General features: G+C 53.7%; 1 protein-coding gene across 1 annotated transcript; it reads right to left on the bottom strand.

The window, feature by feature from the left end:
* Positions 1-52: 52 nt before the first annotated feature.
* Positions 53-8,344, bottom strand: TMEM147 (transmembrane protein 147). Its single transcript, XM_062512322.1, has 8 exons — positions 8,272-8,344; positions 5,650-6,738; positions 5,192-5,261; positions 4,310-4,375; positions 3,180-3,316; positions 2,318-2,402; positions 1,351-1,472; positions 53-931 (listed from the first exon to the last, which is right to left on the bottom strand). The coding sequence occupies exons 2-8, from the start codon at positions 5,724-5,726 to the stop codon at positions 811-813; spliced, it is 678 nt and encodes a 225-aa protein (XP_062368306.1). The 5' UTR covers positions 5,727-6,738; positions 8,272-8,344; the 3' UTR covers positions 53-810.
* Positions 8,345-16,302: the final 7,958 nt, after the last annotated feature.

Here is a 16,302-nt window from a genome sequence, read left to right as displayed (position 1 = left end):
CCCTTCCCCCGTTCCCCTCCCCCACAATAAAGACACAGGTGACTCCGCCAGGTGTGTCCAGGTGTGTTTATTGCTCAGGCTGGGGGTGGGAGGGGCAGGAGCGACCACAGGACCCCCCAGGCACACCTGGGCCACACCCACTGCACACCTGGGGCCTCACCTGGATACCTGAAACCTCACCTGAGCCCCTCCCCAGCACACCTGGATACCTGGGACTCACCTGAGCCCCTCCCCAGCACACCTGGGGCCTCACCTGGATACCTGGGACTCACCTGAGCCCCTCCCCGCTCACGTGGGGTCAATTCCTGGCCCTCCAAACCCCAGTGAACCCCACAAGTAGCAGCACAGGTGAACTCAGGTAAGCTCAGGGGGCAGCAGGAAGGGCACAGCACACCTGGGCCACGCCCACTGCACACTTGTCCCCCTGGTAAACGCACAGGTGACCCCTCCACGTGTGTCCATGTCCGTCCAGGTGTGCACAGGTGTCTCCCAGGTGTACCTCAGGTGTACCTCGGGTGTACCCAGATGTATCCAGGAGTGCCCAGGTGTACCCAGGTGTATCCAGGTGTGCCCAGGTGCATCTCAGGTGTATCCCAGGTGTACCCAGGTGTACCTCAGGTGTACCCATGTGTGCCCAGGTGTATCCAGGTGTGCCCAGGTGTATCCAAGTGTGCCCAGGTGCGCTCAGGGCGGGGGCAGCAGGGTCACCAGCAGCCGCAGCGCCCCCAGCCCCAGCCCGTGAACACACAGGTGACCCCTCCAGGTGTGCCCAGGTGTATCCAGGTGTATCTCAGGTGTGTCCAGGTGCGCTCAGGGCGGGGGCAGCAGGGTCACCAGCAGCCGCAGCGCCCCCAGCCCCAGCGCCGCCGCCCCCAGCGCCCGCAGCCCCAGCGCCCCCCAGGGCCCCAGGCCCAGCACCTGCCCCGCCCACCTGTGGGGGAGGGGAGAAGAGACACAAAGGGGGAGGGGCGTCAGGTGAAGGAGCTCACCTGGGCCACGCCCCCGTCAGAAATCCCCGCCCCTTCCCCGTCCCGGGCTCCACCCACCCGCCTCAGGCTCCACCCCCTGTTCCTTCAGCCCCTCCCCCCACCCTTATTATTTAATTACCCAATTAAGAACCCCTCACAGGCCCCTCCCCCATTCATTAACCCATTAATTAATCCGTTAATTAATCGATTAATTAATTACCCAATTAAGAACCCCTCACAGGCCCCTCCCCCATTCATTAACCCATTAATCCGTTAATTAATTAATCGATTAATTAATTACCCAATTAAGAACCCGTCGTAGGCCCCTCCCCCATTCATTAACCCATTAATTAATCCGTTAATTAATCAATTAATTAATTACCCAATTAAGAACCCCTCATAGGCCACGCCCGCCAGGAGCCCCCCCAGGGGCAGCCGGAGGGGGGAGGGGAGGTCCTGGCGCCCCGAGGCCCAAAGTAGAGCGGCGGCGGCCACGTGACGCACCTGGGCAGGTGAGAGACCAGTATAAACCAGTACAGCCCCAGTGCCTCCCAGTATAAACCAGTACAGCCCCAGTGCCTCCCAGTATAAACCAGTACAACACACACACACATTCAGGTCACCCATCCAGGCCGTGACCGGGGCCGACCCTGCTGAGCTTCAGAACCGGGGCCGGCACCCAGCGTGGACCCAGCGCCTCCCAGTATGGACCAGTATAAACCAGTACAGCCTCAGTGAGGCCCCAGTGTGTTCCAGTACAGCCCCAGTATAAACCAGTACAGCCCCAGTGCCTCCCAGTATAAACCAGTACAACACACACACATTCAGGTCACCCATCCAGGCTCTGACCGGGGCCGACCCTGCTGAGCTTCAGAACCGGGGCCGGCACCCAGTGTGGACCCAGTGCCTCCCAGTATGGACCAGTATAAACCAGTACGGACCAGTATAGACCAATATGAACTGGTAATTTCCCAGTCCTTCCCAGTTCATCCCAATCTGCTCAGAGTTCGCTCCCAGTCCATCCCATTCCCTCCCAGTTTGTCCCATTCCCTCCCAGTCCATCCCAGTTTCCTCCCATTCCACTCCCAGTCCCTCCATCCCAATTCCTCCCAGTCTCTCCCAATTTCCTCCCAGTCCCTCCCAATGCCCTCCCAGTCCATCCCAATCCCCTCCCAGTCCCTCCCAGTTCCCTCCCAGTCCATCCCAATCCCCTCCCAGTACATCCCAGTCCATCCCAATCCCCTCCCAGTCCATCCCAGTTCCCTCCCAGTCCATCCCAATCCCCTCCCAGTCCATCCCAGTTCCCTCCCAGTCCATCCCAGTTCCCTCCCAGTCCCTCCCAGTCTCACCAGGCTGATGTTGGAGTCCAGTCCCATCTGGAGGTGTCTCCAGTCAAACTCCACCCCCCGCGCCCCCACCCAGAGCGGGACACACCTGGACAGGTGAGGGGGGGGGAGAGGGAGAGGGGTCAGAGAGCACCAAAAAAAATCCCAAAATTCAAAAAAATAAAAAAAAAAATTCCCAAAGAAAACCCATTAAAAAATTCCCCAAAAAATCCCCCAAAAAAATCCCAAAAAATCCCTAAAAAAATCCCCCCAAAAAATCCCAAAAAATCCCTAAAAATTCCCTAAAAAACGCCCAAAAATATCCCCAAAACGTCGCCAAAAAAATCCCTAAAATATCCCCAAAAAATCCCCAAAAATCCCCAAAAAATCCCTAAAAAATCCCCAAAAAAATCCTCAAAAAATAATAAAAAAAATCCTAAAAAATCCCCAAAAAATCCCTAAAAAATCCTCAAAAAATCCCCAAAAAAATCCCAAAAAATCCTCAAAAAATCCCCAAAAAATCCCCAAAAAATCCCAAAAAAATCACTAAAAAATCCCAAAAAAATCCCTAAAAAATCCCAAAAAATCCTCAAAAAATAACAAAAAAAATCCTAAAAAATCCCCAAAAAATCCCTAAAAAATCCTCAAAAAATCCCTAAAAAATCCCCAAAAAATCCCAAAAAAATCCTCAAAAAATCCCTAAAAAATCCCCAAAAAATCCCAAAAAATCCCAAAAAAATCCCTAAAAAATCCTCAAAAAATCCCCAAAAAATCCCCAAAAAATCCCCAAAAAATCCCTAAAAAATCCTCAAAAAATCCCTAAAAAATCCCCAAAAAATCCTCAAAAAATCCCCAAAAAATCCCCAAAATTCCCCAAAATTCTCACCTGGCCGTGAGCAGCTCGGCGCTGGCCCAGCCCAGGGCGGCCACCAGGATTCGGAGCTCGCCCCTCCCCCCGCCCCGGCCCAGGGCCAGCTGGAGCCCCCCGAGATCGGCCACGTCCACGGTGGCACGCAGGAATTCCTGGGAAAAAAAAAAAAAAAAACGGGAATTTTGGGAAAAGGTCAAAAAGGGGAAACGTCGGGGGAAATACGGGGAGAATTTGGGGGGAATTTGGGGGGAATTTGGGGGGAATTCGGGATAAATTTGGGATAAATTCAGGGTAAATTTGGGATAAATTTGGATAAATTTGGGGTAAATTTGGGATAAATTCAGGGTAAATTTGGGATAAATTCGGGGTAAATTTGGGGTAAATTCAGGGTAAATTTGGGACAAATTTGGGATAAATTCAGGGTAAATTCGGGGTAAATTCGGGGTAAATTCAGGGTAAATTCGGGGTAAATTCAGGGTAAATTTGGGGTAAATTCAGGATAAATTTGGGATAAATTCGGGGTAAATTCAGGATAAATTTGAGATAAACTCGGGGTAAATTCGGGGTAAATTCAGGATAAATTCGGGATAAATTCGGGGTAAATTCGGGATAAATTCGGGGTAAATTTGGGATAAATTCAGGGTAAATCTGGGATAAATTCGGGGTAAATTCAGGGTAAATTTGGGGCAAATTCGGGGCAAATTCGGGGTAAATTCAGGGTAAATTTGGGGTAAATTCGGGATAAATTCAGGATAAATTCAGGATAAATTCGGGGTAAATTCGGGGTAAATTCGGGGTAAATTCGGGGTAAATTCGGGGTAAATTCGGGATAAATTCAGGGTAAATCTGGGATAAATTCAGGGTAAATTCGGGGTAAATTCGGGGTAAATTCGGGATAAATTCGGGGTAAATTCGGGATAAATTCAGGATAAATTCGGGGTAAATTCGGGATAAATTCAGGATAAATTCAGGGTAAATCTGGGATAAATTCAGGGTAAATTTGGGGTAAATTCGGGGTAAATTCGGGATAAATTCGGGGTAAATTTGGGATAAATTCGGGGTAAATTCGGGGTAAATTCGGGATAAATTCGGGATAAATTCGGGATAAATTCGGGTAACCTGGGGACACCTTTGGGGTCACTCACCCCCACCAGGTCGTAGCCCCCCGAGGGTCCCTCCCAGGTGGGGAAGAAAGTGGCCAGGAACAGCATCTGGGGGGAGGGGCACCTGAGACGGGGGCTGCGCGCTCCCAGTTCACCCCAGTTCATCCCAGTTCCTCCCAGTTGGGATCTGGGGGGCTCCCAGTTCATCCCAGTTCATCCCAGTTGGGTTTTGGGGCTCCCAGTTCATCCCAGTTCATCACAGTTGGGATCTGGGGGGCTCCCAGTTCACCCCAGTTCATCCCAGTTCATCCCAGTTGGGTTTTGGGGGCTCCCAGTTCCTCCCAGTTCATCCCAGTTGGGTTTTGGGGGTCCCAGTTCATCCCAGTTGGATTTTGGGGACTCCCAGTTCATCCCAGTAGGGTTTTGGGGAATCCCAGTTCCTCCCACTTGGGATCTGGGGGACTCCCAGTTCATCCCAGTTCATCCAAGTTGGGTTTTGGGGGTCCCAGTTCATCCCAGTTGGATTTTGGGGACTCCCAGTTCATCCCAGTTGGGTTTTGGGGAATCCCAGTTCCTCCCACTTGGGATCTGGGGGACTCCCAGTTCATCCCAGTTCATCCAAGTTGGGTTTTGGGGCTCCCAGTTCCTCCCAGTTCCTCCCAGTTGGGATCTGGGGGGCTCCCAGTTCCTCCCAGTTGGGTTTTGAGGGTTCCCAGTTGCTCCCAGTTGGGTTTTGCGGTTCCCAGTTGGATCCTGGGGGCCTTTGAGGGATCCCAGTTGGATTTGGGGGGGTCCCAGTTCCTCCCAGTTGCTCCCAGTTGCAATTTGGGGGTTCCCAGCTCCTCCCAGTCAGGTCCTGGGGAATTCCCAGTTCCTCCCAGTTGGGTTTTGGGGCTTCCCAGTTGCTCCCAGTTGCTCTCCCACCTTTCCCAGTTGCACCAGTACATAAGTGGCTCCAGCCTGGACGCAGCGCCAGAACGCGCTGTACTCGGACCTGGCACCAGTACAAACCAGTATGAACCAGTACAAACCAGTACGAACCACTACAAACCAGTACGAACAAAGGTAAACCAGTATAAACCAGTATAGACCATCCCAGACCCCTCCCAGTAACCCCAAACCCCAAAACCAGTAAAGAAAAACCCCAAACCAGTAAACCCCAAATCCCCTACCAGTATGAACCAGTATAAACCCAGTAAACCCCAAATTCCCTACCAGTATAAACCACCATAAACCAGTAAACCCCAAATCCCCTCCCAGTATAAACCAGTAACACCCAAATCCCCCTTTAACCCCTTCCCACTCCATCCCAGCAGCCCCGAATCCCCTCCCAGTGCCTCCCAGTGCCTCCCAGTTTGTCCCAGTTCGCCCCAGTCCCTCACAGGCCGCTGCACTTGTAGGTGATGAAATAAGGGAAATACGCCAGGGCGAAGCAATTCCCGAAGTGGAACAAAGTCATGGCGGCCGCGGGGGGGTCCCCCAAGGGGATTTTGGGGAAAATTCGGGAATTTTTGGGGCGATTTTGGGGAATTTTTTGGTTTTTTTTTTTTTTCTTTTTTTTTTTGGTTTGTTTTGGAGTTTCCGGGTTTGGGATTCCGGGCCTAGCGGCCGCGGGGCCTAATGGGAAACCGGACGTTACGTAGAGAAACTTCCGGTTCGTGCGCGGCCAATCAGAAGGCGTTGTGAGCGGCCAATCAGAAGGCGTTGTGCGCGGCCAATCGAGTGGCGTGACGTCAAGGTGGGCGGGGTTTGAGGGAGGCCACGCCCATCGCGTTGAGTTGGCGCCGAAATTCCCGGAAATTTCCCCGCAAAAATTCCCAAAAAATGCCAAAAAATCCCCCACCCCAAAAAAAATCTCAGGATCGAGTTCAGGATTCCCAAATGCCACAAAATTCCCCCAAAATCCCTGAAATTCCCCCGCAAAAATTCCCAAAAAATGCCAAAAAAAATCCCCGGATCGAGTTCAGGATTCCCAAATGCCACAAAATTCCCCCAAAATCCCTGAAATTCCAATCCCCAAAATTCCCAAAAAATTCCCAAAAAATGCCAAAAAAATCCCCGGATCGAGTTCAGGATTCCCAAATGCCACAAAATTCCCCCAAAATCCCTGAAAAATTCCCCCCAAATCCTCCCAAAACTCCTCAAAACCCCCCTAAATTTGTCAGAAATTCCCTCAAATCCACCCAAAATCCGTCAAAATTCCCAAAAAAAATCCCCCCCCCTTCCCCAGCGACGTCATATCCGCCTCGATGACGTCATCGATTTTCCTCTAAAATCTTTTATTTGGCCCCAAAACTCCAAAAAATTTTAATAAAAGAAGGCACTGAAGTAAAAAAATCCCCGAAATGAGCCCAAAAAATGAAGGGGGGAGGGGCGGGGAGCGGGAATTTTGGGGAATTTTGGGGAATTTTCCGGAATTTCGGGAATTTCGGGGTTCACACCACGAGGCTCTCGCGGCTCAAGGCGTCGTTCTGGAGTGGGGGGAGGGGAAAAATAAAAATGAAAATTATTAAAAAAAAAAAACCAACAAAGGTGTGAGATCGCCCCTCCCCCCAAAATTATCAAAAATTGTCTCCCCCCCCCCAAAAAAAGAAATTATTTCAAATTATCCCCCAAAAAATTATCCCCTAAAATTCCGACAAAATTCCCCCAAAATTCCCCCAAAACTCCCCCAAAATTCCCCAAATTTTTCCCCAAATTCCCCCCGAATTTTCCCCAAATTTCCCCCAAATTTTCCCCAAAATTTCCCCAAAATTCCCCAGAATTCGCCCAAATTTCCCCCCAAAATTCCCCCAAAATTCCCCAAAATTCCCCAAATTTTTCCCCAAATTTTCCCCCACAATTCCCCAACTTTTTACCTCAACTTTTTCCCCCAAATTTTTCCCCCAAATTCCCCCAAACTTCCCCAAATGTCCCCCAAATTTTCCCACAAATTCTCCCAAATTCCCCCAAAATCCCCCAAATTTTCCCAAAAAATTCCCCAAGTTTTTCCCAAAAATTTTCCCCAAATTTTTCCCCCAAAATTCCCCAAATTTTCTCCCAAATTTCCCACAATTTTTCCCCAAATTTTTCCCCCAAATTTCCCCCAAATTTTCCCCAAAATTCCCCCCCAATTTCCCCTCCCCCCTCCCCCCCGCCCCTCCCCCACCTTGCGCAGTCTCCGGGGGGGGTTCCTGGTTGGGGGAGGGGTCTCCCCCTCCCCTCCCCCACCCCCCAAATCCTCCCGGGATCGGGATCGGGATCGGGGGGGGCGGGAAAGGGGTGGGGGAGGGGTCCGGGAGCCCCTCCCCCAATTCCCCTCCCCCACCCTCCCCTCCCCCCCCAAAATCTCGGCCGAGCGCCAGCGCTGGGGGGGTGGGGGAGGGGCGGCCCAGGGGGGCTCGTGCAGGGAGGTGACGTCACTGGGGGCGGGGCCTACAAAAAAAAGGGGGGGGAGGGGAGGTGGGTGGGGGAGGGGAGGTGGGGGAGGGGTTCAAAAAATAAAATTCCCAAAAAAAACCCGCGCCCCCTCCCCCCCCCCAAAAAAAAATAAATTTATACAAAAAAAAAAATCCTCCAAAATTTCCCCCCAAAATTGTCCCCAAAATTTCCCCAAAATAATCCCAAAATTTCCCCAAAATTGCCTCCAAAATTTCTTCTCAAATTGTCCCAAAATTATCCCAGAGTTCCACAAAATTATCCCAAAATTCCCCAAAATTGTCCCAAAATTATCCCAAAATTATCCCAAAATTTCCTCCCAAATTATCCCCAAATTGTCTCAAAATCTCCCAAAATTGTCCCAAAATTTCCCCAAAATTATCCCAGAATTCCCCAAAATTATCCCAAAATTTCTTCCCAAAATATCCCAAAATTCCCCAAAACTATCCCAAAATTTGCCCCAAATTGTCCCAAAAATTCCCAAAATTCTCCCAAATTATCCCAAAATTTCCCCCAAATTATCCCAAAATTTTCCCAAAATTCTCCCAAAATTTCCCTTCCCCCCCCAACCCCCCCCCAGCCCCCACCTGGGCTGAAGATCGGGGCTCTCCCTCCGGGCGGGGCCCAGGTGTTCACCTGCTCCTCCAGGTACCTCAGAACACTGGGGGGGGGTCCTGAGAGGACTGGGGGAGGGGAGGGGTCAGGAGAGACCCAGTACAGCCCCAGTATAAACCAGTACAGCCCCAGTGCCTCCCAGTATAAACCAGTACAACACACACACATTCAGGTCACCCATCCAGGCCGTGACCGGGGCCGACCCTGCTGAGCTTCAGAACCGGGGCCGGCACCCAGTGTGGACCCAGCGCCTCCCAGTATGGACCAGTATAAACCAGTACAGCCTCAGTGAGGCCCCAGTATAAACCAGTACAGCCCCAGTGCCTCCCAGTATAAACCAGTACAACACACCCACATTCAGGTCACCCATCCAGGCTGTGACCGGGGCCGACCCTGCTGAGCTTCAGAACCGGGGCCGGCACCCAGTGTGGACCCAGCGCCTCCCAGTATGGACCAGTATAAACCAGTACAACCTCAGTGAGGCCCCAGTGTGTTCCAGTACAGCCCCAGTATAAACCAGTACAGCCCCAGTGCCTCCCAGTATAAACCAGTACAACACACACCCACATTCAGGTCACCCATCCAGGCCGTGACCGGGACCGACCCTGCTGAGCTTCAGAACCGGGGCCGGCACCCAGTGTGGACCCAGTGCCTCCCAGTATGGACCAGTACAGCCTCAGTGAGGCCCCAGTGTGTTCCAGTACAGCCCCAGTATAAACCAGTACAGCCCCAGTGCCTCCCAGTATAAACCAGTACAACACACACCCACATTCAGGTCACCCATCCAGGCTGTGACCGGGGCCGACCCTGCTGAGCTTCAGAACCGGGGCCGGCACCCAGTGTGGACCCAGCGCCTCCCAGTATGGACCAGTATAAACCAGTACGGACCAGTACGGACCCAGCACCTCCCAGTATCGATTGAGTTCCCTCCCATTTCTCTCCCGGTAACCCCAAACCAGTACAAACCAGTCACCCCCAGTTCCCTCCCAGCTCTCTCCCAGTGCCATGACTGACACCTGTCAATCACCTGCCATGACTGACACCTGTCAATCACCCCATCTCACCTGAGCTGTCGCTGTCCCTCAGCAGCGGCACCTGAGAGCTCTGGCTACTCCCTGAGGGGGGAGGGGACAGGTGAGGCCTTACCTGGAGCTCACCTGAGCTCACCTGAGCCCCTCCCCCTCCCTGCCCCTCCTCCACTCACCGAGAAGCTGAAGGGGCACCGCAGGGTGGGGGGAGGGGACGAAGGCGACTCCCGAGGTCGCAGCTTTCCCGGCCAGGTAAACTGGGTGGGGGTGGGGATACAGGAGAGGACAGGTGAGGCCAGAACAGTCCCAGGTGTGCCCAGGTGAGACCAGAGCCCCTTCCCAACACCCTCAGGTATACCCCCAGGTGTGCCCAGAATTCCCCCAAGTGTGCCCAGGTGAGCCCAAAATCCCCTCCCACCAACCCCAAGTGTGCCCAGGTGGGTCCAGAACTCCCTCAGGTGTGCCCTGATGTGCCCAGGTGAGCCCAGAACTCCCCCAGGTGTGTCCAGGTGACTCCAGAACCCACTCTCACCACCCCCAGGTGTTCCCAGGTGAGCCCAGAACTCCCCCAGGTGTGTCCAGGAGAACCCAGCACCCCTCCCACCACTCCCAGGTGTTCCCAGGTGACCCCAGAACTCCCCCAGGTGTGTCCAGGAGAACCCAGCACCCCCTCCCACCACCCCCAGGTGTGCCCAGGTGTCCCCAGGTGACCCCAGAACTCCCCTAGGTGTGCCCAGGTGAGCCCAGAACTCCCCCAGGTGTGCCCAGGTGAGCCCAGCACCCCCTCCCACCACCCCCAGGTGTGCCCAGGTGTCCCCAGGTGACCCCAGAACTCCCCCAGGTGTGCCCAGGTGACCCCATCACCCGCTCCAACCCCCCCCAGGTGTGCCCAGGTGCGCCCCCCAGGTGACTCACGGGCCTCGGGGCAGCAGCAGGTGCGGGGGCAGCAGGGGCAGCGCAGGTAGCAGCAGCAGGTGTGGGGGCAGCACTGGCACCAGCAGAGCCCCGCCCCCAGCGCCACCAGCCCCGCCCCCAGCGCCACCAGCAGCACGAAGAGCCAGTCTGGGACACCGAGACCGTTCCCGAATTATCCCGGAACTGTCCCGGAACTGTCCCGGAACTATCCCGGAACCATCCCAGAATTATCCCGGAACTGTCCCGGAACTGTCCCGGAACTGTCCCGGAATTATCCCGGAACCATCCCGGAACCATCCCAGAACTATCCCGGAACTATCCCGGAATTATCCCGGAACTGTCCCGGAACTGTCCCGGAACTGTCCCGGAACTGTCCCGGAACTATCCCGGAACTGTCCCGGAACCATCCCGGAATTATCCCGGAACTGTCCCGGAACTGTCCCGGAACTGTCCCGGAACTGTCCCGGAACTGTCCCGGAACTGTCCCGGAACTATCCCGGAACTATCCCAGAATTATCCCGGAACCATCCCGGAACCATCCCAGAACTATCCCAGAACTATCCCGGAACTATCCCGGAATTATCCCGGAATTATCCCGGAACTGTCCCGGAACCATCCCGGAATTATCCCGGAACTGTCCCGGAACTGTCTCGGAACCATCCCGGAACCATCCCAGAACTATCCCAGAACTATCCCGGAACTGTCCCGGAACTATCCCGGAACCACCCCGGAACCATCCTGGAACCATCCCGGAACTATCCCGGAATTGTCCCGGAACTCCCAGAACTATCCCGGAACTATCCCGGAATTATCCCATAACTGTCCCGAAACTACTCCCGAAAATGTCCCGGAATTATCCCAAAAATATCCCGGAACCATCCCGGAATTATCCCGGATCTATCCCAGAACCATCCCGGAACTGTCCCAGAATTATCCCGGAACTACTCCCAAAAATATCCTGGAATTATCCCGGAACTACTCCCAAAAATATCCTGGAATTATCCCGGAACTACCCCAGAACCACCCCGGAACTATCCCGGAATTATCCCGGAACTATCCCGGAATTATCCCGGAACTGTCCCAAGACAATCCCGAGACCATCCCCGAATTATCCCCAAATTATCCCGGGTTTATCCCAAAAGATCCCAAATTTATCCCGAAATTATCCCGAAAACCTGGAATAGCCCAAAATGGCCCCAAAATGACCCCAAGCCCTGCCCAGGTGCCCCCCATGCACACCTGAGCCCCTCCCCCACACCTGTGTGCCCCCCCCAGGTGTGCCCAGGTGTGCCCAGCTGTCCCCAGGTGTGCCCAGGTGTAACCCAGGTGTATCCCAGGTGTGCCCAGGTGTACCCAGCTGTCCCCAGGTGTGCCCAGGTGTATCTCAGGTGTATCCCAGGGGTATCCCAGGTGTACCCAGGTGTCCCCAGGTGTCCCCAGGTGTATCCCAGCTGTCCCCAGGTGTATCCCAGGTGTATCCAGGTGTACCCAGGTGTGCCCCAGGTGTATCCCAGGTGTCCCCAGGTGTATCCCAGGTGTCCCCAGGTGAATCCCAGGTGTGCCCAGGTGTCCCCAGGTGTACCCAGCTGTCCCCAGGTGTCCCCAGGTGTATCCCAGCTGTCCCCAGGTGTGCCTCAGGTGTATCCCAGGTGTCCCCAGGTGTATCCCAGGTGTCCCCAGGTGAATCCCAGGTGTGCCCAGGTGTATCCCAGGTGTATCCAGGTGTCCCCAGGTGTACCCAGCTGTCCCCAGGTGTGCCTCAGGTGTATCCCAGGTGTCCCCAGGTGTATCCCAGGTGTGCCCGTACCTGGCAGGGTCCCCTCGGGCAGCAGCCGCGAGCCCTCGGGCAGAGACCCTGGGGGGACACGGGGGGGGGGAGGGGCCCAGGTGCAGCCCCAGTTCCTCCCAGTCCAAACCAGTAACCCCCAACCCCCAATCCAGTAACCCCTAACCCCAAACCAGTATAAACCAGTAACCCGGCACCCCAAACCAGTAACCCCCAATCCCCTCCCAGCGCTCCCAGTCCAAACCAATAACACTCACGGAGCCTCCCAGTCCCTCCCAGTTTGATCCCAGTCCGTCCCAGTTCTCTCCCAGTTTGTCCCAGCTTGGTCCCAGTCCGTTCCGGTTTGATGCCAGTTTGATCCCAGTCCGCCCCAGTCCCTCCCAGTTTGACCCCGGTCCGTCCCAATCTCCTCCCAGTCCATCCCAGTTTGATCCCAGTTTGACCCTGGTCCGTCCCAATCTCCTCCCAGTCCCTCCCAGTTTGATCCCAGTTTGACCCCGGTCCGTCCAAATCTCCTCCCAGTCCCTCCCAGTTTGATCCCAGTTTGACCCCGGTCCGTCCCAATCTCCTCCCAGTCCATCCCAGTTTGATCCCAGTTTGACCCTGGTCCGTCCCAATCTCCTCCCAGTCCCTCCCAGTTTGATCCCAGTTTGACCCCGGTCCGTCCAAATCTCCTCCCAGTCCCTCCCAGTTTGATCCCAGTTTGACCCCGGTCCGTCCCAATCTCCTCCCAGTCCATCCCAGTTTGATCCCAGTTTGACCCTGGTCCATCCCAATCTCCTCCCAGTCCCTCCCAGTTTGATCCCAGTCCCTCCCAGTCTCACCCAGTACCACCAGTTCAGCCACGGCCTCGTTGTTGCCCTGCAGGTCGCTGGTCGAGGTCACCGTGCACAGGTAGAGGCCGCTGTCACCCCAGGCCGCGGGGCCCAGGCTCAGCTCCGCACCTGCACAGGTGAGACACGGGCAGGTGAGACTGGACAGGTGAGACAAGGACAGGTGAGACACAGACAGCTGAGACAGGGACAGGTGAGATTGGACAGGTGAGACTGGGCAGGTGAGACAAGGAACGGTGAGACATGGACAGGTGAGACATGGAACAGGTGAAGGATGTGTCCAGGTGTGCCCAGGTGTGTCCCAGGTATCCACAGGTGTGCCACAGTTATGCCCCGGTATCACCAGATATGCCCAGGTGAGGTTCTCTGCCCACACAGGTGTGCCCAAGCTATCCTCAGGTGTATCCAGGTGTGTCCAGGTGTCCCCAGGTGTTCCCAGGTGTAGCCAGGCATGTCCCAGCTATCCCCAGGTGTCTCCAGGTGTGCCCAGGTGTGTTCCAGCCATCCCCAGGTGCGTCCTCACCTCCTCGGATGGTCACGGGTCTGCCCAGGTAGAAGTCCCCCAGGGTCACCTGTTCGCCCTGCTTGGTGGCCACGATGCGCACGGTGCGAGCCGAGTCGGGGCAGGCTCCGGCTGCCTCGCCAGGTGAGCCCCAGGTGTCGCCAGGTGAGCCCCCGGAGGTGTCGGGACAGAAGGATTTGTACTTCCAGGTGACGATGGGGGGGGGGCCAGGTGAGCTCACCTGGAATTGGCAGCGGAGGAGAACGGGCTGGAAGAGCAGAGCCACGGTGCGGGGCTCGGGAACCGACACCTGCAGGGGGAACACCTGGAGGGGAGCACCTGGGCAGGTGAGAGACAGGTGAGACAGGTGAGATACAGGTGTGGGTGACACCTGCACAGGTGAGATACAGATGTGGGCGTCACCTGTACAGGTGAGATACAGGTGTGAGTGTCACCAGCACAGGTGAGATACCGGTGTCAGTGTCACCTGCACAGGTGAGATACAGATGTGCGCGTCACCTGTACAGGTAAGATACAGGTGTGAGTGTCACCTGTACAGGTGAGATACAGGTGTCGGTGTCACTTTACAGGTAAGATACAGGTGTGTCACCTGTACGGGTGAGATACATGTGTGGGTGTCACCTGCACAGGTGGGATACTGGTGTCAGTGTCACCTTTACAGGTAAGATACAGGTGTGAGTGTCACCTGTACGGGTGAGATACAGGTGTGGGTGTCACCCGCACAGGTGAGATACAGGTATGGGTATCACCTGTACAGGTAAGATACAGGTGTGAGTGTCACCTGTACAGGTGGGATACTGGTGTCAGTGTCACCTTTACAGGTAAGATACAGGTGTGAGTGTCACCTGTACGGGTGAGATACAGGTGTGGGTGTCACCCGCACAGGTGAGATACAGGTGTGAGTGTCACCTGTACGGGTGAGATACAGGTGTGGGTGTCACCCGCACAGGTGAGATACAGGTATGGGTATCACCTGTACAGGTAAGATACAGGTGTGGGTGTCACCTGTACAGGTGAGATACAGGTGTGGGTGTCACCCGCACAGGTGAGATACAGGTGTGGGTGTCACCTGTACAGGTGAGATACAGGTGTGGGTGTCACCCGCACAGGTGAGATACAGGTGTGGGTGTCACCCGCACAGGTGAGATACAGGTGTGGGTGTCACCTGTACAGGTAAGATACAGGTGTGGGTGTCACCTGTACAGGTGAGATACAGGTGTGGGTGTCACCTGTACAGGTGAGATACAGGTGAGACCCTTAATTACCCCAGACCCCGTTAATTACCCCATTAATTACCCCAGACCCCGTTAATTACCCCAGACCCCATTAATTACCCCATTAATTACCCCGTTAATTACCCCGGACCCCATTAATTACCCCATTAATTACCCCATTAATTACCCCAGACCCCGTTAATTACCCCATTAATTACCCCGGACCCCATTAATTACCCCATTAATTACCCCATTAATTACCCCGGACCCCATTAATTACCCCGGACCCCATTAATTACCCCGTTAATTACCCCATTAATTACCCCGGACCCCATTAATTACCCCATTAATTACCCCAGACCCCATTAATTACCCCGGACCCCATTAATTACCCCGTTAATTACCCCAGACCCCGTTAATCACCCCATTAATTACCCCGGACCCCATTAATTACCCCGGACCCCATTAATTACCCCATTAATTACCCCATTAATTACCCCATTAATTACCCCGGACCCCATTAATTACCCCGGACCCCGTTAATTACCCCAGACCCCATTAATTACCCCGTTAATTACCCCAGACCCCATTAATTATCCCGGACCCCATTAATTACCCCGTTAATTACCCCATTAATTACCCCGTTAATTACCCCATTAATTACCCCGGACCCCATTAATTACCCCGTTAATTACCCCATTAATTACCCCGTTAATTACCCCGTTAATTACCCCAGACCCCGTTAATCACCCCATTAATTACCCCATTAATTACCCCATTAATTACCCCATTAATTACCCCGGACCCCATTAATTACCCCATTAATTACCCCGGACCCCATTAATTACCCCGGACCCCATTAATTAAGGCGTTCATTAATTGCTCCCCGCACCCACCGAGCAGCGCCAGGAGCGCCCCCAGCGCCGCCGCCATCTTGGATCGGGCAGGTGAGGGCGGGGCCGTACACCTGGACACGCCCACTCCGGCGCGCTTCCGGGTCCGGGCCACGCCCATTGCCTTATATGGGAGTGGGGGCGGAAATGGAAGGAAAAATTTGGGAAAATCAGGAAAAATTGGGGGGAAATGGGAGGAAAAAAAAATGGGGGGAAATTGGGGGGGAAAACTGGGAAAAATTGTGGGAAAAAAAGGGGGAAAAATGGGGGAAAAATTGGGAAAAATTTGGAATAAATTGGGGGGAAATTGGGAATAAATTGGGGGGAAAATTGGGAAAAATTGGGAAAAAAATGGGGGAAAAATTGGGAAGAATTGGGAATAAATTGGGGGAAAATGGGGAGAACTGGGGAAAAAAAATGGGAAAAAATTGGGGGGAAATTGGGGGAAATTTGGAATACCTTGGGAATTTGGAATAAACTGGGGGAAAAAATTGCGAAAAATTGGGAAAAAAATTGGAAAAAATGGGAAAAAATTGGGAAAATATTGGGGGGGAAAATTGGAGAAAACTGGGGAAATTGGGAAAATATTGGGGGGAAATTGGGGGAAATTGGGAATAAATTGGGGGAAAAATTGGGAAAAAAATTGGGAAAAAATTTGGATTAAAAATAAGAAAAATTGGGGGAAAATTGGGGAAAATTTTGGAATAAATTGGGAAAAAAATTGACTAAATTGGGGGGAAATCGGGGGAAAATTGGGGAAATTGGGGGAAAAACAGAAATAAATTCGGAATAAATTGGGGAAAAAATTGGG

The sequence above is a fragment of the Cinclus cinclus genome, chromosome 36 (genome assembly GCF_963662255.1).
Source record: "Cinclus cinclus chromosome 36, bCinCin1.1, whole genome shotgun sequence".
Lineage (NCBI taxonomy): Eukaryota > Metazoa > Chordata > Aves > Passeriformes > Cinclidae > Cinclus > Cinclus cinclus.
This window is presented reverse-complemented; position numbering and strand designations above follow the sequence as displayed.